The sequence below is a fragment of the Pyricularia oryzae genome, chromosome 6 (genome assembly GCF_000002495.2).
Source record: "Pyricularia oryzae 70-15 chromosome 6, whole genome shotgun sequence".
Lineage (NCBI taxonomy): Eukaryota > Fungi > Ascomycota > Sordariomycetes > Magnaporthales > Pyriculariaceae > Pyricularia > Pyricularia oryzae.
The window spans coordinates 1,981,435-2,004,309 of NC_017853.1; the positions used below are offsets into that span (position 1 = coordinate 1,981,435).

A 22,875-nucleotide genomic window follows, 5' to 3' on the forward strand; every position below is an offset into this window, starting at 1 on the left:
CTGTGGCTCATCTCTGGAATCTACTTGCATCATACCCCCGTCCCGTGCCCAGGCAGCTGGCGTCGGACCTACCAGATGACATCGCCGTCATTCCCACCCAACTATCACCTCAATCTTTGGCGACGAAACATTCCCGAGCACCGCGTTGCGGCTCGCACTTATTACAATACCACTCGAAGTTATCGTTGGCTCTATCCCTTGACGACCTTTTAATTGACGACTACGTAACGAGAGTCCTGCGTCGACTCATACCCCGCCAACAACCCGGCTTATCAAGTTCCGCGCGGGGCGAGATAGGACAGCCGTGACGCAAGCCTACGGCCGCGTTCAGGTCCGAAACGAACCAGACGATAGACGACTTTGACCTACGGAACGGGGCTCATACACCACGTACACCAGGCGGGCGGCCGAGTTGGACTCTATACAACCACGTTGGCCTTTACTTACACAACAAGCAATTAATCATGTCGGGCGTATGGGGATGGTTTGGCGGAAACGCCGCGCAACGGCGAAAGGACACGCCCAAGAATGCCATCTTGGGGCTGCGATCACAACTCGACATGCTTCAGAAGCGTGAAAAGCACCTGCAAAATCAGATTTCCGAACAGGATGCGATCGCGAGGAAGAACATTTCAACAAACAAGAATGGTGGGTGAACACAAGCCGCCCAACCTAACGTGGATATCTAAACTGTACTTGACCCTTACTGATTGATACACTCGTGGACCGACAGCCGCCAAGGCCGCGTTGAAGAGGAAGAAGACACATGAGCACAGTCTTGACCAAACGCTCTCGCAGATCGGCACCCTTGAGCAGCAGATAAACGCTATCGAGTCTGCAAACATCAACATGGAAACCCTCGAGGCCATGAAGAAGGCAGGCAAGGCCATGGAGGACATACACGGAAAGCTTACGGTAGAGAAGGTCGATGAGACCATGTACGTGCTGGCATTGTCCAAGTTGCTACTCTGGTTTCACCGATGCTACTGGCCCTTGCTAACACACCGCGATTTCTTTCCCACAGGGACAAGTTACGGGAGCAGAATGCTCTCAGCGAGGAGATTGTCAACGCCATCACAAACAATCAGCTCGGAAACGAGGCAATCGACGATGCCGACCTGGAGGATGAGCTGGAAGCGATGGAACAAGAGCAACTGGACGAGAAAATTCTCAAGACGGGCACAGGGCCGGTATCGGACGCAATCCAGCGCTTACCAGCAGCTGCGAATGGAGAACGTAAGTCAGGGAGAACTTTTACGGGAGATTTTGTAATCAAGAACAGTACTGACAAGCTGAATATCAGTCAAGGGAAAGGCAACCACCGTGGAAGAAGACGACGAGGAGGCAGAGCTCAGGAAATTGCAGGCAGAGATGGCCATGTGACATGCGATATCAATCTCTCTGGGGTTCTCGTCCTCAAAGCCTCGGTGCAGCAGTCTGCAGAGGCAGACATTCCATGTCACTTCATCTCGGTATCTCAGTTCTTCGCGCAATCGCTTCGTCTGCTTCGATTTCATTCGCCACAATCACACCCACCCATTCGTCTGGCATCCTTGTCGGACACCGTACATTTACCTATTGGAAGTTTTTTTGCCCTGTTCACAGCTGAGGGAGTCTTGGATCGGCGCCATGGAGTTTTGCGACTAGACAGTAATATCAAGGGTTTTGCATCCCGAACTGGTGATTGCTATGCGTTCGGTGGAATAGTCCAGATTCATTCACAGGGCAGGTTGAACAAAGGAGGATAATTGATGTCTTGGAAACCACACCAGTCTTCCTCGATGGACAGGTGGACCGATATATCAGCCCCTGAACTATCTCTAAGCCTCGAGGTCACGTGGACCCCCAACTCACACCACATCGGCTCAAGATGAGGACGACCCCTAGATTCTTCCTTGCCACACTCACGCTGGGGTCTCGGCTGGTTCGTTGCTCACAGCAGTTTTACCATCGACTAAATCCATGCCCCACGGTGCTAAATCAGAGCCATATTGTCCAGAATATTGAGCCCGGAACAATCTACACGATTGGGGCCTTCATGATGACCACTTCATGATGACCAATATAGCACCCCAGGTCTAAGAATGCACATCAAATTTATTACACCTGACTTTCAAAGTTGCTGGCAAATGCCGCTCGCTCCGCTGAACGCGCTGGACTCAGCTGAGTGAACAACATTCTATATCTGCGTCTTCCTTGTATTTTGAGAGAGAAAAGTTTGATCGTGGGTCGTTCTTTTGTTATGTAAGTTTACACATTGTATGGATATGCGCCCAGAAAATAGCTGGGAATTCCCGGCATACTACGCATCATCGCGGCGCTTGAGGCCTTGAAAATAGTGACCCTTTTGGCATGTAGGGGCGGAAGTATCGGTGGTGCATGTTTGCAGAGGCCGACTCGTGTATTAGCTACTGACAGCATGCACTGTCATCGCTCAAGTTTTAAAGATTGTTTGCTTTCCCGAGGTAGGTGGTATCTTTGTTTCCTTTCGACTTGAAGAAAGCAAACAGGCAAACAGGTACCTAGGCGACCAGGCAATGATTTGCTGCAGCGTCAGATTCCGCCTGCTCTTGCTCAATCGCCATCAATTTTGGATTAGCACAGTAAGTATCCGTCGTTTGACCTTCGGTTCCACTGCTCTTCCTCTCCTGGCTGCAGCGTACTTGGTGACACTCTTTTCTCCACCTCCAACTTCCCTTGCCCATATACCTAAAATCAGACTCAGCTCACGCGAAAGTCTAAAAGTCCTGGTGTCTAAGGAACTGCACCTAGCCCTTCCTCGCCCAAAAGCTGCCATTGCCAGATAACTGTCACTAGACTCGCGCACTCCATCTCCAAGGACATGTTAACCTCAGACTCCTCGCCCCAGCCTCACGCTCACTCCTCGAACAAACCATGCCTGATGAGCCTAATTTCACCGCCGCACAGCTCACCACAGCACAGAGGAGGACTGCGAAGAAGGCACACGCTAGGTTGCAAGACATCATTGACATTATCAACCGGCTAGGAGGCATTGAAAAGTTTCCACCTCAGAGCGCTCGTAGTATTGCGAAGGTCAGCAAAAAATCTGCTAAAGCCTGAGGTTTAGGCAATTAACGCATTTTTTCGGTTAGAACCAAAAGTATTCATGATCAACGAGTGATTTGCGCAAGAAGTAGAGAATGACCAAGCCAGCACAGTCAATCTTGGAGGTCAAGCCGGTGCTAGCAACGACAAAAAGGCCGACAACACCAACCATCAAAACGGCCCCGGCCCCGACAAAAGAGCTGGCAACTCACACCAGCAATCCAGCCCCGGCGTCAACGCAGGCAACTCTGGAATGAGCACTAGTAATACACAATTAACAGGAGAGGCTGAGCTACACAATGTCACAGATTCACTCCGCAATTATGAGCTAAACAAGACCGAAGACTTACTGGAAGAGGAGCACAGCAAGAGCTGGTATGCCCCAGCATTCTTTGCTCTGCTGAACCCTCAGCCAGCTGACACGTTCAAAGCCCTTGAGAAAAGCGGATACGACGTCAAACGCTCGAGTCCAGGTACCAACCGCATTCCACTAATCGCGTTTGCAGCAGCGCGAACTGGTCGAATGCTGTATGACCCTTGCGTCGCTTTCAAGACCATCACATATCTTCTGTCAAAAGGACACGACTTCACCTGTATCACGAGAGCACTTTAAATCGCACCGGAGGAAAGCCTGGATTTTGACCAATCCGCCTTGCGCATTCTCAATGAAAAGCAAAAGTGGTGCACAGGGTTGGCTTTGAAGGCGCTGCGAAAGGAGCTGAGATTCGAGACCCGCTGCGAGTTAGTATTCTTAGTTTCCATCATCATCATGTACCCTAGAGCTTACACTATCTTTTCCCGCCCTCTTTCTCAGCCTTGGAAGATGGGAGCGCATGCTGGGAGATCCTTCGTCGCCCTGGATGCAACAGACATTCAGAACGCTCGATATGGGAGGCCTTGAACTGGCCCAGTATCAGTGTCCAAGTTCACAAAGGTCTTAGCCCAGATGATCTGCTCAATAATGAGCACCAGCAAACTAGGTTTGAAAGAATACATTGAGATGTGTGCTGGCAAATGGAACGCAATCATAGTCGAGGAGGTTGGCTGGGGCTCCCTTGGTGGAGAGAGCTCCATGATAGAGTTCCTAGTTGCGTTCCTAAATTGCCGTAAGTTGTCCATTAATTTCACACACTGCTATGCATTTACTAGCAGCATTAAAGCAGTACTTCTCACAAAGGACAAGGACAAGCCCTATGTCAACATGGGCAAAACATTTGTGTTCATCATAACGAGCAGTGTGGTTGACACTATCGAGTCGCACTTCAGAAATTGGGCCAACTGTCCGCCCACCGGTCTGCCTTTAGACGAAGGGCACGACCCTCTGTCGCCGCCAGACCTGGATTCGTGGGGGTTCTTGGAGAACCCTGAAAATGGTCGCAAAGAGGTCGCACTGATGGGCGAGATGAGAAAAGTGCTGACGGAGTCCTTAGGAAAGTCAGTCGGACAAAGCTCTATACAGGCTGCTGAATGCGCAGGGTCACTTCTGGGTATTCTACCCGGTAAACCACTCTACCGTGGTTTATGTTGCATTGATGTGAACGTACACCAAGGTTGAAGAATGGCGCCGGACTTGGAAAGAGGATCTCCCCCTGAGTTTGAACCCAACAAGGAGAGATACGAGCAACCTCGCATCAAGTTGAGGTCTATGTTTCATACGAAATTGGCGACTTGTCTTTGGAATTCTCTTGATGTATTTTTTCGGGGTTAGGTTATTTAGGGCAAGGAGTATGTGGTCTGCGCCGGACACATGTACAAGGCTTTTTTTCCCGTGGGAATTCTTTCATCAGGTAGCACGGTCGAGCACCCCAATACTTACGAGACAGAATACTACAGCTTTTAAAAAACCTGAGGATATCAACTGAATGTTACATCATAAAGGCTTCAGCTTCGTTAACACAGAGCAAAAGTTCGTCCTCAATATGGCATACGACTCTGTTTTCTTTTACGTATTTCTGGCTTATGGCACACCCAAATTGCTAATATGTTCGCTATCGTGTTTTTATTTCCAATATATGCCGAACAACAATTTAAAAGAAATGGCTGTTTTGATCGAGACTAATATTAACCCTTCGCAAGTCTGTCGTGATGCCTTTGATATAAGGCCCATGATGCGGTACCGTGCTGCGAATAATAAAGAACTTCTCAAGTCTCATCTCCAGCTACATACCTAACTAGGTACACAGAGTGCCCTTGAAGGTACGAAACAAAATAGCGCATAATAACGTATAGAAAACAGAAGTGCGTTCGATGGTACTAGCAGGCGTTCGTTAATAACGAAATAAATTCGTACACAAACACTTCCCATTTTCGCATACCAAAAGCTGTTCAGGAACATGCTGTTGGTATTTCGCTGCAATAAGGTGAACGAAGCCCCTTATTGTATGTTGAACAGGCGAATAGTATTGGGTGGGTGGGGCCGGTGCAATATAAAAGGAGATCTATTGAGGGGCTGCCAGGCCCATAGCAAAACACCAAAAACACCAACACACACAACAGCATCACCAGAGGGAAAACATCCGGAAAAATCGAAAAAGGACAAAAAAAAACATAAAAAATTGGCGATGAAGCCGGGAATTGAGCCCGACGTGGGGGTCGAACCCACAGCCTTGAGATGATCTTATTGAGGCCCGAAAGAGCCGCGTAAGAGTCTCACGCTCTACCGATTGAGCTAGCCGGGCATCAAAGACCTCGGATACGGGGAATCGAACCCCGGGCACGACGGTAACCCCGAATTGAGAGCGTCGTATGTTAGCCACTACACCATATCCGATTGCTAAGATGCTTGCTTGTTGTTGAAGGTGTGGATGCTGAGAAGAGTGATGAATGTGATGTATTGCAAGATGCAAGTTTGTTTGCGTGTGTGTTTGTGCGGGCTAGACTTACTCGTGTTGGTCTAGGGCACCACGATGTGAGTCAACTTGTGGATTCTCGTCAAAATGGATCGAGGGATGGAGAGGCAAAGTGGGTGCTAGAGATCGCGAGGCTGGGATGAACCAAGTATCTTCGGCGGTAGCACACCGCCTATTGGTGACCCAGGTGGCGAATTGAACAGTTGACGAGGCTACGGAGTACCGATGGGCAATGAAGAAGAACCGTGATCTGTATATGATTTTGTAAGGTTGGCCTGGGCTGGATCGTATACGGTGCCGCGGCAGTCATGAAGCCTTGGCCGCCCAAGTTGCCTCATTGAGATGGGAAATGAGATGACAGCCAGTGCCTAGCAACCGTTCATGCTCTGTGCTTATCTAATCCTGTTTGTTTTCAACATAAACAGTTCAATTATTGCTCACGGCGTCGCCGTTCAGTGAAGAAAAACAAGGCATCAACAGGACCCAGGACCCGATATTGCTTAAGATTGCTATATAAGATACCCAATACGTCCAAATTGTACCCAATATAGCCCCTTTATCCCAGCAAGCCCGGTCATAGTTATGATGTAATTAGTCAACTTCTCAAGCTTGATGCCAGAAACTTCTCTGCAGCCCCAAAGAACGAACTGTCGTCTGAAGAAAAGAAAAGTGCTTCCTACAAAGCAAAAAGCTGCCCCTCATCCCCACAAATGCCAGCTGCACACCGCACTGAACTGCCTGGGATTTTGGGCACACCTGCAGACCGGGGTCCGGACGAGGTCGGGTCTGGCTGGGCCTTCAAAACTGGCTTGGATAGTAACCGTCTTGGTCTGTCCATAATCCCGTCGTTACTCTGCCACGTAGCTTACCCACTCGTCCGCTGGAGCAACTCGCGCTTTTTTGCATGCAAGCTCTTTTCATGTCCCCATTTTGATCGGCCAACCAGCCATCTAAGTTCATTTATCCACTCGGCCGCATGATGTACTTCTGCATACAATTGCATGACAAAGATACCTCAAACTAACCATTCATCCTGTCGGATCCCAGCCGCCGGTACCTAGGCGGAGCTGGGTTCCGGTGGGTGCCCGTCCGCGTCGAGAGCTAAATAACTCAGCCAGTCATATCACCCACGAGATCGAACACCATGGAACTCCTAGAACAGGTACCCTGACTTACTATCTAATCTGGCAGTACTTATCTGTACTAACTTACATGCTTTGCTAGGTCCTCCATACGGTACGGTACAGTATAGTACAATCTGTCAGTATTGCGTTGCGTGCCTTGCGTCTCGGGGAGCAGCTTGGCAGCTTCCGTACGTTACCGTGAGCATCGGCAGCGATCATCATCGACAGGAAGCGAGTGCACGGTGCCAAACCAAATTCCCCCACGGGCCTCAATTCAGTTGACCGACCAATCCAGATGCGAACCAGGGCTCGGTCGCTGACAGCACTTTGCGATAAATTATGCAATGCGTGGCTTTCCGTCTCTATCACCTGGAAGCAGACAGGCCCAGGGCCTCAGTGCGGTTTGTTTTTTGTGTGACGGGGCGTATCACAGCCGATCTCGTGCTTTGGGCTGCGCGCTAGCCTTGGGCGCCGTAAAAGTCAATTGTGTGCCCAATTGACCACGCTTGCCACGGAACCTGCAACTTTTGGCAGTAGTGCGACATTGACGGCGGCGTCTTGCAAGACCACAGCATTCTGTAATGTATGTAAGGTGTTCAAGCTACCAAAATGTCTAAGCGAATCACCCCACGCTTCATCAACCTTGTACCAGTAACAATGGGTACAGGAAGCACCCGAAGCCGAAATGCTCTCTCTTTTTTACCATCCATCTTGACCCCTCATCTCGACGTGGCGCCAGGGCGCTGGAGCTTTTTGATTCTTCTGGTCCAATGGGGCCCGATGCGGCCCGGTTCTGACCACCTGTTGCTCGCCTCGATCTGTCAAGTGGAAGAGAGGCAATTCCCGGCCCGTGGGGTTTGCAGGTGCCAACCAGCCATTGGCTTTTCTTTTTTGTGCTTAATACTTTTTTTTTCCTCCTTTGTCGCCCCATAATATCGCCAAAGGTGCTATATTATAGGTTGCCGGGGGGCGTGCAAAATTCCATGGTACCCCCTGCCTTCTCGAAGCCCAATGTTTTTCTCCGCCGTTTTGATCGCTCAATTCGTCTTCAAAGGAAACCCTATCAAACCTTGAACAAACAGTTGCTTTCTGGCTTCTTTTTCTCCTTCAATCTTCAAGCATTCCCCTGGTGATTCCCATTATTGTGTACTCGTGATACCCCTTTAGTTTGCAACCGATTCTCGCTGCTTTTGTTGTCAGAAGCCCGCACTAGCAATCTACATTTGTATACCAAGCTTGAGCTATCTCCTGGGCTCCTCATCTCCACGATTCGATTACTCTCACAGACATAGATCACCATCGAAAGTGACTGCGGGGATATACCCTTTTTCACCTCGAGAAACTTCACAGAAACACCCCAAACAAACGCCCCACATCTTGTGACGTCTTTGGTTGTTGTTTACACTCGAGAGGGGCGTGGTTCCTGCGCTGTTCCTGCGCTCAGGTGGAGGCAATTCTGTTGATAAGACCGTTCGGCCAGGCTCTCTCGCCAACCGCTGGCTTGCAGAGGCCTCAAGCCTTTACAAGGTCACCAAAGAATGAGCTTCAAAGATGTTTCCTACTGTCCGACACGGACAAGTGGATGGGGTGATGAGGTTGCTGTAAGCTCATATGGCGAGCCACAGTACGCAGACTACTCAAAAGTTGAGTACTTTCAGCCCTCAGATGCAGAGGATGATCAAAAGCCATTGGACCAGAATGGAGATGGCCAAGGTGAGTAAATTTACAGCCTATCTTTATGAAGCTCAGTCAGCTGAACGTACACTCTAGATGGAGGGATACCGGCAGAGGAGGATGAATGGCCGACGACGCCCCTGACGGCGGCCCAGAAAAAGGCCGCCAAAAAGGCAGCCAAGAAGGCAGCAAAGAAGGCCGGTGCCGAGGTAGTACCAGAAACGCCCAAGGTAGAGGAGCCAGAGGTCATCCCAGAAGAGGAGTTGGCAGCCACAGGGAAGAAGAAGAAATCAAAAGGCAAGAAGAGCGCCGTTGAGGAGACGCCCACTCCTCTAGTCGACGACGGCGAGGTTTTGGAGAGCCCAAAATCAAAAAAGAAGTCAAAGGGCAAAAAGGACGCTGAGATTTCCGAAGACGAGGGCGACAAGAAGGGAAAGAAGAGCAAGAGCAAAAAGACCGATCCAGAGCCTGCTCCGGCGGATGAGCTTGCTTTAGAGTCCTCCAAGTCAAAGAAAAAGAAAAGCAAAAAGGCTGCTGCTGAGCCAGAGCCAGCGCTGGAACCACCAGCGGAAGAGGAAAAGGCCAAGGATGAGACTAAGGAAGTCGCTGCTGATGAGCCTTCCGCACCTGCCGATGAGCCTTCCGCACCTGCCGATGAGCCGCCTGCGCCTTCTGATGAGCCTTCGGCAACTGCCGAGGTCACTTCACCTGCGGCCGACGACGTCGTATTCGAAGAGGTGAAGAAATCCAAGAAGGACAAGAAGAAGAGTAAAAAGAAGGGAGCCGAAGAGCCCCCACCTCCGCCTCCTCCTGCCCCGGTCGAGGAGGTCAAGAGCTCGAAAAAGGACAAAAAGAAGAAGAGCAAAAAGGGCGCATCGGACGACACTCCTCCTCCGCCGCCTCCTGCCCCCGCGGAAGAAGCGGCTCCAGCAGCTCCCGATACAGAACCGGTTCCTAGCGCTGTCGAGGAACCGGCTGCCCAACCAGCTGAGGAAACGGCTGCATCTAGCACCGACGAGAAATCAGCAGATGCGACGCCTGCTTCAGAACAGCCACAAGCGGATCCCGAGGTCGCCGTCGATCAGAAATCCGACGACCCTACTTCTGAGGAGGCAGCCCCAGCAGCTAGCGAGACAAAGCCATTGGAGGCTGCAGAGGATGCACTCGCTGTTGCAGAAGCCGAGAAAGATGCCGCGGTCACCGAAGAAGCAGCAGCGCCGGTTGCCGAGTCGGCAGCTATAGAGGCAGACGGTACGGCAGTTGCCGGCAAGGATGCGGAAACGCCTCAAAAATCAGAAGATCCTGCCGAAGCACCTGCCTTGCCAACTGCAGCAGATGCACCCGCCGAGGATGGACCGGCTCCCGCTGCTGATGCACCGGCATCTGAACAGCCTACAGAACCTGCTCCCGCTACCGAGGAAAATACAACGGAAAGGGCTCCAGAGGAAGTCGATTCCACGGCAAAGGCTGAAGCTCCTCCAGTGACTGAAGAAATAGTTTCGGCCACCAACGCGGATGAAGTTGCCCCAACGACCGCCGAGGCACCAGAATCTTCAAATGCCGAAGCAGCAGTTGATTTGGCCACCAAAGAGGAAGCCCCCGCGAGCTCAGACGACGCAACTCCAAACAAGGCCGAGGATGCAACAATGCCCTCAGCTACTGAGAATCCACCGGCTGCAGACGCTCCACCTGCCAATGTCGAGGAAGTGCCTCCGCCCAATGACGAACAGGCAACTTCGAAACCGGATCCCGCGAATGATGAGGCGACCAAGGAGGAAGCTCCTGCAGCTTCGGACAAAGCTACCCCTGAAAAGGCCGATGAACTCACATTCTCTATCGACGAGCAAAAGCCTGCCACGGACGCTCGGGAGCCAGATGTTCCGGACACTAAAGATGAACCCGCTGCTTCCAGTGAGACGGCTGCTCCGGCTACTGAAGAGGCACCAGCTACAGCATCAGCTCCCGCGGAGGAGACCAAGGCTGTAGCCGATGAGGCGGCGCCTTCTGATGCGAAGGAGGAGAGCACCCCTGATTCTGCGGCTGCAGCCCCTGTGGTCACGGAAGAAGCGCCAAAAGACCAGCCCGTAGTCGCCCCTCCACCGACAGAATCGGAATCTGTAACGCCTCTACCAGAGACGGAGCTCGAGGCGGAATCGTTGCCGTCTCCAAAGAAGGATAAAAAGAAGAAGAAGAAGAAGGGCAAGTCAGGCACAGCCACTCCACTGGAGGCCGTGATTTCATCGCCGCCTGAGTCTGAGGCGAAGCAAGAACCAAAAGCCGAGCCTGAATTGAAGGCAGAACCAGAGTCTGAAGCGAAGCAGGAAACAGAGGCTGAGCCAAAACAAGAACCGGAGCCTGAGCCTGAAGCGACCCAAAAACCAGAGGCCGAACCTGAAGCGAAGCAAGAACAGGAGCCTGAGCCAAAACAAAAGCCGGACCCTGATGCTCAGCTGAAGGCAGAAGCAGAGTCTGAAGCGAAGCAGGAAACAGAGCCTGAACCAAAACAAGAACCGGAGCCTGAGCCTGAAGCGACCCAAAAACCAGAGGCCGAACCTGAAGCGAAGCAAGAACCGGAGCCTGAGCCAAAACAAAAGCCGGACCCTGATGCTCAGCTGAAGGCAGAAGCAGAGCCTGAAGCGAAGCAGGAAATAGAGCCTGAACCAAAACAAGAACCGGAGCCTGAGCCAAAACAAGAGCCGGAACCTGACGCTCAACTGAAGGCAGAACCAGAGCTTGAACCGAAGCAAGAGACAGTGCCAGACTCGCAGCAAGAACCAGAGCCTGTTCCCTCCGCATCTTCTAAAAAGGATAAGAAAAAGAAGAAGAAGGGCAAGTCAGGCACAGCCACTCCTATCGAGGCCATAATTTCGTCTCCGCCGCCTGAGCCCGAGCCAAAACAAGAACCGGAGCCTGAGTTGAAGCAAGAACCGGAGCCTGAGTTGAAGCAAGAACCGGAGCTTGAGCTAAAGCAAGAGCTAGAGCCTGAGGCGAAGCAGGAACAAGAGCCTGAGGCTGAACTCAAGCAAGAATCGGCGCCGGAACCTGATATGAAACAAGGATTAGAGTTCGAACCGAAACAGGAACCAAAGCCTGAGGCGAAGCAAGAACCAGAGCCTGCTCCGCCCGCTTCCTCCAAGAAAGACAAGAAAAAGAAGAAGAAGGACAAGCTTGCTGCTGCCGCAGATGAGACAAAGAGCGTGGGTGCTCCCTCGCCTGCGGAGCCAGCCCTTGTTGAGGAAGCACCGATCGAGGCAGTGCCCGTGGCAGCAGAGCCGGTTGAGACAGCACCAGTCGAGGCAGCGGCCGTTGAAGCAACGCCCGTCGAAGCACCATCACCCATAGAGCCAAACGCCGCCGAGGCGGCAACAGCAGCAACAGCTGCCGTAAATGTAGCTCCGGTTGAAACAGCTCCGGTTGAAGAAGCGTCCACCGAGGCCGAACCATTAAAGGCGGAACCCGTGGGTGTGGAAACCGTGGACACATCTACTTTGGATGCAGCTTCTGCAGAGCCAGAGACTCTAGCAGCACCAGTAAAGCCTGACACAGACGAGTTGCCTTCTTCATCTAAAAAGGACAAGAAAAAGAAGAAAAGTAAGGATGTGGCTGACGTGGCTCCTCCTGATGAGGCTAAAGTTCCGACGGAAGCGGAGACTAGCGTGACGGAAGAGGCGGCGACACCATCGAGGGACAAGAAGAAAAAGAAAGACAAGGGCGCTGATGCAACCCCTGTCGAAGTTGTGGCTGCAGTTGAGCAACAAAAACCGGAACCGGCAGTGCTTTCCAAGAAAGACAAGAAGAAAAATAAGGACAAAGGTGCATCGGATCCCGAGCCTGTTCCAGAAGTCCCGCCTCCAGTTGTACAGGAAGAGGAGATACCAGCATCTTCACAGAAAGATAAGAAGAAGAAGAAGAAGAAGGACAAAGGTAAGGCTGACACTGAAGCTGAAGTCGGCGACCAAGCCAGCTCTCCAGCAGCAACAGATGTCCAAGAAGTAGCAGCACCAGAGGTTCAGGAACTCGGCAACGAAACTAGCGCTTCAGCAGCACCGGATGTCCAAGAAATCGCAGCGCCAGAGATCCAGGAGCTTGACAAAACCAGCCCTCCAGCGGCGTCAGAGGTCCAAGATCCCGAAGAGGATCTGAAAGCATCTTCTAAGAAGGATAAGAAGAAGAAGAAGGACAAGGCTATTGAATCCACGCCCGTCGAAGCTCCTCCACTCCCCAAGGAGGAAGAGCCCGAAGAAGATTTGTCGACGTCCAAGAAGAAATCTAAGAGCAAAGACAAGGACAAGGACCAGGAAAAGGATAAGAAGGGCAAAAAGGACAAAAAGAGCAAAGCCGGCAAAACAGTCGCAGCTGCAGCGGCTATTGCACCTGCAGCAGTCCTTGCCGCAAGCGCCCTCGAAGCCGATGAGCCAGAAGATTCGCAAGCCGCTGATGACAGCGGCGCAGTGAACGGAGAGGAACCGGCACGTGCTGCAGAGGACAACGTGCCGCCGGTGGCAGAGGTACCGTCCGAATCTGTTGATACACTGGAGTCGGAGGAAAGTGCTGCTACGAAAGACACAGTCGACGTAGCGACTGGCGAAGAACCGGCGCAGTTGGCTGCTCCCGACGAGAGTGGGTCTCCGGTTTCAGCCGAAAATGAGCCGCCGACCGCTGCACCCCAGGCGGATGATGCTGCTCCCAAAGACTCGGAGGCCGATCCTTGCGAACCGGAGGCGCCAATCAAACCAGCAGATGTGGAGAGCGATGTTATGCAAACTCCGGACGTCGTGTCAGCAGACGCACTCGAACCTGAGAAGGATGCTGCCGAGCCCTTGGATGGCATGCCATCCTCCGATTTACCTCGCGATTCCGAACAAAACGCAACGTCTGACGACGCAGAAAAGACCATACCGACAGAAGAGCTTGGAATCGGCATGTCAGCCGAGGAAACTGACGAAAAGGCTGTCGAGGTTCCTACCGGCGACGAGCAGGCAGCCGTTGAAGCCGTTGATGCGGTGCCGCCTCAGGATGGAAGCTTACAGGAGGCAGCTGTAGAGGCTGAACCTGTTTCAATCGATGCTGCTCCTGAGGTTGAACCCGAGGTCCCTTCAGCAGAGCCCACGAACGTGGACGACGCTGCCGTGGCTGAAGAACCCCAGCCCGCAGAGCCCAAAGAGGACCAGCCGGCTGCCCCTGAAGGCAGCGATGCTACCCAAGACACAGCGCCCGAGGCGGTTGCGGCAGGTGGTGAGCCAGCAGGGGAGCCATCAACAGCAACAGAGCCCGAGCCCGCCTCTGAATCCCCAACTGCGGACGAACCAACCGCACAAGCTGATGTTGCGCCAGCAACTGATGGATCAATCGACAAATCCGAGACTCTGGACGAGGCCCAGGATAAGGCAGGTGATGAGGCACCTGCGAAAGCTCCGGATGTCGAGTCTGTGCCAAAAGATGCCTCTGCAGCTGAAACTCTGGATCCAGTCAGCGTGCCAGAAGCATCTGCTCAACTAGATGATGGACCAGCGGCTGTAGAGATCTCAAGTGAGCAGTCTGGAGCAGAAGCAGCTGAGGAGGCACCGGCGCCTGTCCAAGCATCAACGGCCGAGCCGGCCGATGCCCCAGAGACCGGTAGCAACGATCACAACGAAGGAGCCAGCTTAGACAAGGCCCCCGAAGGTGACGTTACTCCTGCGGATAAGGAATCTGAACAGGATTCGTCAACTGAGACCACAGATAAACCTGCTCTCGAAGACAACGGGAATATCACTGGAGAGACTTCCGATAAGCCTGCAGAGCCAGAGGCTGATGCAGTTGAGGCTGTTAACGCTGATCCTGAGCCGAATTATGAGACAGTTGAGCCGGCAGAGACTCCCGTAGAAGCAGATGCACCCAAGTCTTCGGATGCTGAGGCAATTGCATCTACCGTGGCGACTGGTGACGCCAGCGAGCAAACCGAACCTGTAGAGCTTTTTGAGGTCACTGAACAGCTCCCAGTCGCCGATGCTGCTGAGCAGACGCCAGAGCTGGTCAATTCAGCTGAAGCTTCTCAGGAAGCTGCAGCTGTCAACGAACAAACGGCCACTGAAGCTGATACGGGCTCAGTGGAGCCACAAGCCGAGTCGGCTGCTGTTACGGCAGATGATCCCTCCGATGCTCCAGCAGAAGCACCAGTTCCAGCTGAGGATCTACCTTCAACTGTAGATGCTACTGATTCGCAGCCGAACGAGACCGCCGCAGACCAGGCCCCTGTCGATGACGAGGTGCCAACCACCGAGGAGACCGAGGAACCAAGTTCAGAAGACGTCGAGACCAGTGCAACTGCGCTCGCCGCAGAGACTGTTAACAATTCTGAGACATCTCCACCAAACGACGCCGAGGGAGCTTCTGATGTTCAGCCGATTGCTCCCGAGGAGAGTGCCGTGGATGTCAGCAAAGATGAGCTAGCCGCTGAGCCTATCGACCTTGGTGCAATTGCAGTCTCGGATGCCCCTGTAACAGAGACTGTCGATGTGGACAAGGACGTGGCGGAGGGCGAAGCCGTCATAGGACCTGCTACAGCCGCGGATGATGCTACCGCCGAGCCTGTTGTTGAGCAACCTGCCGTCGAAGAGCCGCCAGCAGTCGAAGGAACAGTCGCAGCAGACAAATCTGGCCATCAGAATGCCACTGCAGCTCCGGATGAAGACATCCATGATGCTGTCGAGAAAGCTGCTACTGAGCCTGGGGTCTTGGATGTGCCTGCAGCCACCCAAGCTCCCGAGGACCAGGAAGAGAGCTCAGCGGCACCCGAACCAGCTACTACGTCAGAAGAGGTTGAGGTTGCCGCTGGTCAAACGGTTTTAGCTCCAGAGGCTCCTGAGCCGGTAGTTAAGGACGACATTACGCCCATTGATGGTGATATCCCTGCGGAAGCCGACGTGGAATCAGGCGCCAAGGTGGACATCGAACCAGAGATTCCCGCAAGCTCAGCAGAGGTCGAGGAAAGCAAAGAGCCAGGAATTTTGGCTGCCGATGCTGCAACGGAGGTGGAAGCAGCGCCTGCTCCACAGGCTGAAGCGATGGTTGCCTCGGACGAAGCTGTTGCCAAAGAGGCGGACGACAAGTCACTTGATGCTGTTGAGGCCGCCCAACCGCCTACTGAGGTCGAAACTCTTGAGGCAACGGGTGACGCAGACGCCGTGAGCGAGGAAAAGGCCGTTGATGACATACCCGAGGAACCTTCTAATACCGCAGAGCCTGTTGCTGAGGCTGCTACCGACATTGTTGACGTTAACGATAGTGACGCTGTGAGCAAAGAAATTGAAGAGGAGCCAGCAGCTGAAGCAGCTGAAGCAGCTGCCCGCGAGTCGCTGGCCGAAGACAGCCAAGTCGTCGAAGAGCCGGCTGCTGAAGGCGCAGTTGAAACCGCAGCGGTCGAAGAACCTAAAGCGTTTGAAGAGTCTCCCATTGATGAGACAGTCGTTGAGCCAGCTACAGCAACTGAAAGCGATGTGCCCCACGAAGATAACTCAGACGAAGACGCACCTGAAGCCGCCGTCGAAGCAGCCGCTGCCAGCGATCTGGCTCAGACCGAAGCACCTGAGGAGGCAGCATCCGCGGAGGACAATGATGATAAAGAACCTCAGGCTGAATCCTCAGCCCTGGCCCATGAGCGCGAGCCAGAGAACGAAATTAAGGAACCGGCTGAAGCTACTGAAGCCGCCGAGATGCAGGCAGTTACAGAGGCCGAGTCACAGGCGGATCAGACAATTGGCGAAAGTTTGCCGAGTGAATCTGAGCCAGAACCAACTCCCGAGGTCGCTAGTGCGCCTGTTCCCGTCCTTGCTGACGAAACCACCCCCGACGACGCTCCCGAAGCAGAGGCTTGCCAGGCGACTGTGGAAGACGATTCTGTCGAGGAAGACGAAAAGTCCAACATGAAACAGACAGCAATGGCAGCAGGTGCTGCTGCAGCTGTTGGGGCAGCTGGACTAATGGCCGCACGCGCGATGTCTTCAAATGACAAGGGCGAGAATCCTGAGTCACAGCGCAGTGTCGATACAGAAAGACCCAAGAGGCCGACCGTCAAGCTTGTTAGCTCAGGTACGCAGACCGATATTATACGGCCTAGAACTCCATTTGGACTTCCCGCAGCCGGTTCGAGCGATCCGATCAGGGCATCGACGCCCGGAGTGGTGCTCCCAGATCTCAAGGACGAACCTGCGCGGCAGATGAGCAAGGCGAGGAGCCTGAGAAGACAACGTAAGCTCTCCATCCAGAATGCTGAGGAGATTGTTGCCACTGCCGTCATCCTCTATGCCACTTGCCATGTTCTGAGCCCCAAGGGATCCCCGCGCTTGTCGCCCACTGGAAGCCCCGTCCAGGGATACGGGTGGCGCGACGCGGGAACAAACCCTTTCTCTCTGAGTCCAGAGAGGTCAAAGGCGGCGGAATATCCAGTAAAGAGGAGCAGGGACCGTGACATGGACCAGGCGCTTCGCGATTCCGTTGCTGACCTCTTTGCAGACGATAAACGATCGGTGGCGGACCCCGAGTCTCCGCGGACACCACGCAGCGGCCATCACCACCGTTCGAGCCACCACTCTTCTCGATCGAGTCGAACTCCCAGGGAAGACCGGACTCCTAGGGAAGAGCGCACACCAAGAGATGAGAATGGCGACGAAAAGAAGCACCACCGTAGAAGCCGCCCTGACCACCATCGCGATGCTTCAGGTTCGATGTCTTCGCCCTCACACAAACCGAGACGCCAGGATAGTGGATATTCGGAGGAGTCACACTCTCGGAGATACAGAACCCCCGAAGAGCAGCAAGAGCACGAGAGGCGTCGCGCTGAACGTCACGCTGCCCGCTCCCCAGAGGAGCAACAGGAACACGACAGGCGGCGTGCTGAGCGTCACGCCGCTCGTGCGCTACGTGAAAAGGAAACAGGCCATGGCTCGCCTACACCGGCTCCAACCTCCCCGCCTGTGAGCACCAGCGACAGGGCGAGGTTGAGACGACATAGCCACAGATCTGCAGCAAGGGAAGAGATGCCACCACCTCCACCGCCAAAGACTGGCCTCTTCGGCTCAAGCAGGAGTCGTCACTCCAAGCCTGCTGACGGCGTCGACTATTCCTACGGCACGGGTGACATCCCGCCTCCTCCTGCTCGCAGCAGCAGCATCAGGAGAGATCGGGACCTTTCGATTGTCCCTCCTCCTTCAGAATCTCTTCCGGAACGTTCACATACCACCAGGTCGCGGCACCGATCCAGCCGCGTGACAGAAGACGCCAGCACCTTGCGCAAACTACAAAAAGCCCGCGAAAAGGTAGCTGAGGATGCTCGGCGCGCCGCGGAGGAGTCTGGCTCGGGGAGGTCATCTCAAGACTATGCGCGGTCGAGACGGGCGTCTCGGGATGCTGTGCGTCCCATGAGAGCAAGTTATGAGCCTTCGGCTCGGGAGAGTCCCACAGTTCGCTCGATTAACAAGACCAAGGACGACCTGGAGCAGCCGCGTGAAGAGGCGCTTCACCGTCGGACTCGCTTCGAGAAGAGGGAGCAGCTTCAGAGGCGGGCAACTACCGCCGGGCGTGGAGAGCGCGATAAGGAGGAAATCGCGGATGGTGAAGAAGAATCTGACCACGTCAAGGACAAGAAGGAGAAGAAGGGAGGCATCCGGTCAGTGTTCAAGAGACTGTTTACGTCGTGATTAAAGGGGGAGATTTGACACGATTTACGAGATTTTGTTTGGAAGCTTTGATTTTTGTTGGAACGGATCATGAGAGGGGTTTTTTTTTTCTGGATTTCTGCACGGTAATGACTGTGATGATTATTAAGATGTATGCAAAGGATAGATTGTTTGGCTTGATTTACGAAAGTTATGGAATTATCACATGAGACAACGTTTTGAAAACATGATTGTTCTTGACGAGATCGGCTGAACGCACTGCATTTCGGCGGTTGTCACTACACAAAGTATACCGGCAAGGATGCAAGACAATTAGAAACAACACAAACCCACAACTAAGACTTGACAGTCACAATGCGGGTGGAGAGTAGGTATGTATTCTAGAACTAAGAAGATATTTATATTAGCTCACGGCCGGGTCGGGTATTAGCGCGCCAGTTGGAGGAGAAGAGTCAGTAGATTGATCGTTAACCCCACCATGTTGTCATCCCGTAGCGTCAAAGGTTCTTTCGGATTGTGCCTGGGAAGAACCTTACCCAAGGTTTACTGACTGATCACTTGAAAATCCCGCTTCGTCCAAATTTTTTCTTGCACCCTGTCTAACCGGTTGTTCACCTCCTTGGGTAAATATCATTTCGTTTGTTTCTACCTCTGTGGTTCGTTCATAACTTGCCAACAGTCGCAAGGATTTGACGATACAATCCGCTCAAAATAAGTCCATAAACCTACCACACCACACAAATCATAATCAACATGGCGGACGGCAAGCGGGCGGTGGACTCCAGCAGAGGTATGCAAATCACAAAATACCACTCAGTTTTATGAGAAAAAAAAAAAAAACGGCGGCGTGACTGACATTATGAAATCTCAACGGTCCCTTTTCAGTATGGACAACACTGATAACAAACCTGGACTACCTACCGGGACTCTTGACGCTGGACCATGCGCTGCGGAAGCACAAGTCCAAATACCCTCTCGTGGCACTGTACACGGACACCTTCCCCGAGTCTGGCCGCACGGCGCTGGCGTCGCGGTGCATCGCTGCGCAGCGCATCGAGTACCTGCTCCCAACCAAGTCTAGCAGGGACTACAGCGAGGACCCGCGTTTCTACGACTGCTGGAGCAAGCTCACGCCCTTCTCGCTGGAGCAGTACGACCGTGTTGTACAGCTAGACTCGGACATGTTGGTGCTGCAGAACATGGACGAGCTGATGGAGATGGAGCTGGACGCGCCCGAGGTTTCGGCCGCCGGCGGCCCCGACTCTAAGAGGGTGTTTGCCGCCAGCTACGCCTGCGTCTGCAACCCGCTCAAGCGCGCGCATTACCCCAAGGACTGGGTCCCCGAGAACTGTGCCTTCACGACGCAGCACGGAGAGCCGGACAAGGCGCAGGTCGAAGGGGCGGACCCGGCCAAGGTGCCGCTGCCGATCCTCAACGGAGGCCTGCAGGTGGTGAACCCGTCGCGGGTCCTGTTCCAGCAGATCGTAGAGCACATGGAGAACAACGCGGCGTCGCTTGACTTTGCGGACCAGTCGCTGCTCTCGGAGCTCTACAAGGACCGCTGGGTGGCGCTGCCGTACGTCTACAACGCGCTAAAGACTCTGCGGTGGCCCGGAGTGCACGATGCCATCTGGCGCGACGACAAGGTCAAGAATGTGCACTACATCCTGACCCCGAACCCGTGGGACCAGCTGGATGCTGAGGGTAATACCAAGAGCGAGGAGGAGACGATGGGATGGTGGGCTGATGTGAACAAGGAGAGGAGGGAGGGAGAGAAGGCGAAGGGTATTAACGATGGCTTTTAGTTGGAGCTTAGAGTTGGTGTTTTGACTGACTGGCGTTGGGCAGAAAGGAGTTGAGACGGGATCAGAAAGGCAGATCAAAGATGAAAAGAGACAGAAACAGAAAAGCAAGGGCGGGCTCAGTGCTCGGTTTCGCTCATATTCCATGCATCCCCAGGTTGACGCGGTAATATGTATGCGTGATGCTCAGAACGGCGTAGTGGGGCACCAGGGAGGGGCAGTTCGAGGTTACTTACACTGGGCTCAGCACCCCTATCTTGCTTTCCCACGCCCGTTGAACCTCTCCGTGCATTTTGTAGCCAACTGTCCATGATTGCATTTATCTTTCGTAAAGTGCTCGAGCAAATCTGGACACAAATCGTTTGGAAAACGGTCATTCTCATTCAACCGGGTAATCGCCCACGAGGAAATTAGATCAGAAACCACGGACAAGTAAATCGGCAAGAACAGCTAGCTGTTGATCATGTCCGGGATTCGGAGAGCAAGCCATGCCGGCAGTTGGTACACACACAGCTCATCCAAGCTCAACACCGAACTCGATGAATGGCTCTCCGAGGTACCCGACAAGATCAATGAGAGCGACGTCCCTATCAAAGGTGCGAGCGTAATTATTGCACCGTAAGTTTCCTAGGCATAACAAGTTGACGATCCCCATGCATTTGTCGCCCTGACGTCATTGTCGAACTCTCTGAATATGTCGCATCTCACCTGCCTACTGCCCACCTTCGTATCACCATAGGCTCCTCTTGGAATGATTGGGCAGCTTTGATTTTCCTCGCTCCACCTCCGTCAAGTATTCAAACCTACTACCATTAACAACTCCAACATCTCCCACTACCAGTCATGCCGGCTATAGCTACTCGGGACCTTGCGCCGCCTGGGCCTACAAGGTCTTTGACGTCAGCGCCGCAAAGCGTATCTTTGTACTTGGGCCCTCACATACGTACTATCTTTCCGGCTGCGCCCTGACGACCTACGCTACCTACGAAACGCCGCTCGGCAACCTCCGGGTGGACCTTGACACGATCAAGCAGCTCCGAGACACGGGCAAGTTCAAGGACATACCGCGCGACAACGATGAGGACGAGCACAGCCTAGAGATGCACCTGCCGTACCTGGCCAAACGGCTGACGCAGACGTTTGGTGGCGGCAGCGATGGCGACGGCGACGCCTCGTGGCCGCCCGTGGTGCCCATCCTGATTGGCGACAACAAGCGAGACGCGGAAAAGGCCTTTGGAGAGCTGCTGCTGCCGCACCTGCGTGACCCAGACAACGCCTTCATTGTCAGCTCCGACTTTTGTCACTGGGGTAACCGGTTCAGCTACACCAAGTACACTGCCGACGGCACCGTCGAGGGCGTAAGGAGCCTCGGCAGGGCGGACCGGAACTTGCCGGTCCCGATACACGAGGGCATCCGGGTGTTGGACCACCTGGCCATGGACGCCATCGAGACCGGAAGTCATGACGCATTTTACGATAACCTCAAGGCGACCGGGAACACGGTCTGCGGGCGTCACCCGATCGGTGTCGTCATGGCTGCGCTGGAGATGCTAAAGAAGGAGAGGGCTGGTGGTGATGGAGCCGCGTCAGGTTCCAAAAAGGGGGACGGTGTGTTTACCTTTGTCAAGTATGACAGGAGCAGCCTTGTCGAGAATGTCAGCGATTCCAGCGTCAGCTACGCTGCGGCTTACGCGGTGATTTGAAGCGATGACTTGGGGTGCAAGAGTTGAGTCATTTTGCGAAGTTGGTTGTGCTCGATCGCTGGCATTTATTTTTTATATTTTTTATGGGAGATCAATCAAAATCCCATTCCCTTATACATTGTGCCTCATCTTCAAGAATAGCGTCGCGGGTTTCGAAGACAAGGGGACTTATCGGGATAAGCCGCTGTAATACTACTAGTTCTGGTAGAACGGTGGGTAGATCAGGGATGACATTTGCCAGAAGTTTGTTTGAGGAGATGGAGATCAATTCTGGAGCACGAAAGAAAACCCCCCCCCCCGGCTATAGATCATAAATAGTTCGCGGCGATTGTAAGGCAACCTCAGGCTCCTTGACCCGATGCAGCGAATTTTGCCGTCGAGCCGATAGGGGGTTTTCCGATTGGGGTCTACCGATATTATTACATCCGGTATGCAAATCCACCGACGGCACAATACCCAAGATGATGGATGTTTGTTTATTAGGTAAGATTAAGATTGCTGAGTATCCAAGCTTGCTAAGGCGTCTATTTTCTTTACTTTTCCCATAGGCTAGGCTATATTAGCAAATTGTAGGATTTAGCTTGTTCGCCTTAGACTCAGCCCTTGACTTCTTTTGAAGCTAGCCGATCCCTTCCATCATGGTTCATTCCATGCCCGTGGCGTTGGGTTTATTTTTTCTCTGGCTTGTCGCGGGCGTTTGCTGACATGTCTTGCATGCATGTGTGTGGCTCAACTGCACGGTTGTCAGCGTCGTGTCGGGCTGCGCCTGGACAGGGCAGACGAACGCAAGTCGAGGGGTTGATTCAAGAATCAAAGTGCCAAAAAAAGAACAAGGACTGGGGCGCACATGCAAAGCTGACCGCAATGACTGACCAGCAGATAATGTTGTCAGATCTATTTACTTGATTCGTATACGTAGACATCGAATTCACGCATGCAGATGGGCTTTTTGAATTGTGCAATGATTGGCTGTCAGTCCAAGTCGCAGAGTATAGTATGTA

General features: G+C 53.3%; 5 protein-coding genes and 2 non-coding genes across 8 annotated transcripts; 5 read left to right on the forward strand and 2 right to left on the reverse strand.

The window, feature by feature from the left end:
• Positions 1 to 59: 59 nt before the first annotated feature.
• MGG_04095 (vacuolar-sorting protein SNF7) lies at positions 60 to 1,767 on the forward strand. The gene is made up of 4 exons (XM_003719694.1): positions 60 to 648; positions 734 to 938; positions 1,025 to 1,236; positions 1,304 to 1,767. Exons 1-4 carry the CDS (start codon positions 465 to 467, stop codon positions 1,381 to 1,383), a joined length of 681 nt encoding a protein of 226 aa, XP_003719742.1. The 5' UTR covers positions 60 to 464; the 3' UTR covers positions 1,384 to 1,767.
• Positions 1,768 to 2,895: 1,128 nt separating this feature from the next.
• Positions 2,896 to 4,659, forward strand: MGG_04094 (uncharacterized protein; the record flags this gene model as incomplete). The annotated part of the gene is made up of 6 exons (XM_003719695.1): positions 2,896 to 3,043; positions 3,192 to 3,329; positions 3,483 to 3,594; positions 4,039 to 4,172; positions 4,227 to 4,500; positions 4,617 to 4,659. The coding sequence occupies 6 exons, from the start codon at positions 2,896 to 2,898 to the stop codon at positions 4,657 to 4,659; spliced, it is 849 nt and encodes a 282-aa protein (XP_003719743.1).
• A 984-nt stretch (positions 4,660 to 5,643) lies between these two features.
• On the reverse strand, positions 5,644 to 5,744 carry MGG_20273. Its single transcript has one exon. It is a non-coding gene; the product is annotated as a tRNA-Lys (tRNA).
• A 9-nt stretch (positions 5,745 to 5,753) lies between these two features.
• Positions 5,754 to 5,836, reverse strand: MGG_20274. Its single transcript has one exon. It is a non-coding gene; the product is annotated as a tRNA-Glu (tRNA).
• A 1,033-nt stretch (positions 5,837 to 6,869) lies between these two features.
• Positions 6,870 to 18,628, forward strand: MGG_04093 (the record flags this gene model as incomplete). Of its 2 annotated transcripts, none has more annotated exons than XM_003719697.1 (3): positions 6,870 to 7,077; positions 7,140 to 8,752; positions 8,810 to 18,390. In XM_003719697.1, 2 exons carry the CDS (start codon positions 8,578 to 8,580, stop codon positions 18,388 to 18,390), a joined length of 9,756 nt encoding a protein of 3,251 aa, XP_003719745.1. The 2 variants fall into 2 exon arrangements, with proteins under 2 accessions (XP_003719745.1, XP_003719744.1); XM_003719696.1 differs by lacking the exon at positions 6,870 to 7,077 and having other exon boundaries at positions 8,578 to 8,752; positions 8,810 to 16,942; positions 17,207 to 18,628.
• A 231-nt stretch (positions 18,629 to 18,859) lies between these two features.
• On the forward strand, positions 18,860 to 20,388 carry MGG_04092 (glycosyl transferase). Its single transcript, XM_003719698.1, has 2 exons — positions 18,860 to 19,159; positions 19,255 to 20,388. The coding sequence occupies exons 1-2, from the start codon at positions 19,123 to 19,125 to the stop codon at positions 20,172 to 20,174; spliced, it is 957 nt and encodes a 318-aa protein (XP_003719746.1). The 5' UTR covers positions 18,860 to 19,122; the 3' UTR covers positions 20,175 to 20,388.
• Positions 20,389 to 20,452: 64 nt separating this feature from the next.
• On the forward strand, positions 20,453 to 22,501 carry MGG_04091 (uncharacterized protein). The gene is made up of 2 exons (XM_003719699.1): positions 20,453 to 20,789; positions 21,013 to 22,501. Exons 1-2 carry the CDS (start codon positions 20,635 to 20,637, stop codon positions 21,872 to 21,874), a joined length of 1,017 nt encoding a protein of 338 aa, XP_003719747.1. The 5' UTR covers positions 20,453 to 20,634; the 3' UTR covers positions 21,875 to 22,501.
• Positions 22,502 to 22,875: the final 374 nt, after the last annotated feature.

What these genes read in the sequence shown, in the direction of transcription:
- MGG_04092 (XM_003719698.1), top strand. Translation starts at nt 19,123, where the DNA reads ATGGCGGACGGCAAGCGGGCGGTGGACTCCAGCAGAG. An exon ending in GGCGGTGGACTCCAGCAGAG is followed by an intron (nt 19,160 to 19,254) that starts GTATGCAAATCA and finishes GTCCCTTTTCAG; the next exon opens with TATGGACAACACTGATAACA.
- MGG_04095 (XM_003719694.1), top strand. Translation starts at nt 465, where the DNA reads ATGTCGGGCGTATGGGGATGGTTTGGCGGAAACGCCGCGCAACGGCGA. An exon ending in CATTTCAACAAACAAGAATG is followed by an intron (nt 649 to 733) that starts GTGGGTGAACAC and finishes GTGGACCGACAG; the next exon opens with CCGCCAAGGCCGCGTTGAAG. An exon ending in GAGAAGGTCGATGAGACCAT is followed by an intron (nt 939 to 1,024) that starts GTACGTGCTGGC and finishes TCTTTCCCACAG; the next exon opens with GGACAAGTTACGGGAGCAGA.
- MGG_04091 (XM_003719699.1), top strand. Translation starts at nt 20,635, where the DNA reads ATGTCCGGGATTCGGAGAGCAAGCCATGCCGGCAGTTGGTACACACAC. An exon ending in GCGAGCGTAATTATTGCACC is followed by an intron (nt 20,790 to 21,012) that starts GTAAGTTTCCTA and finishes TCCCACTACCAG; the next exon opens with TCATGCCGGCTATAGCTACT.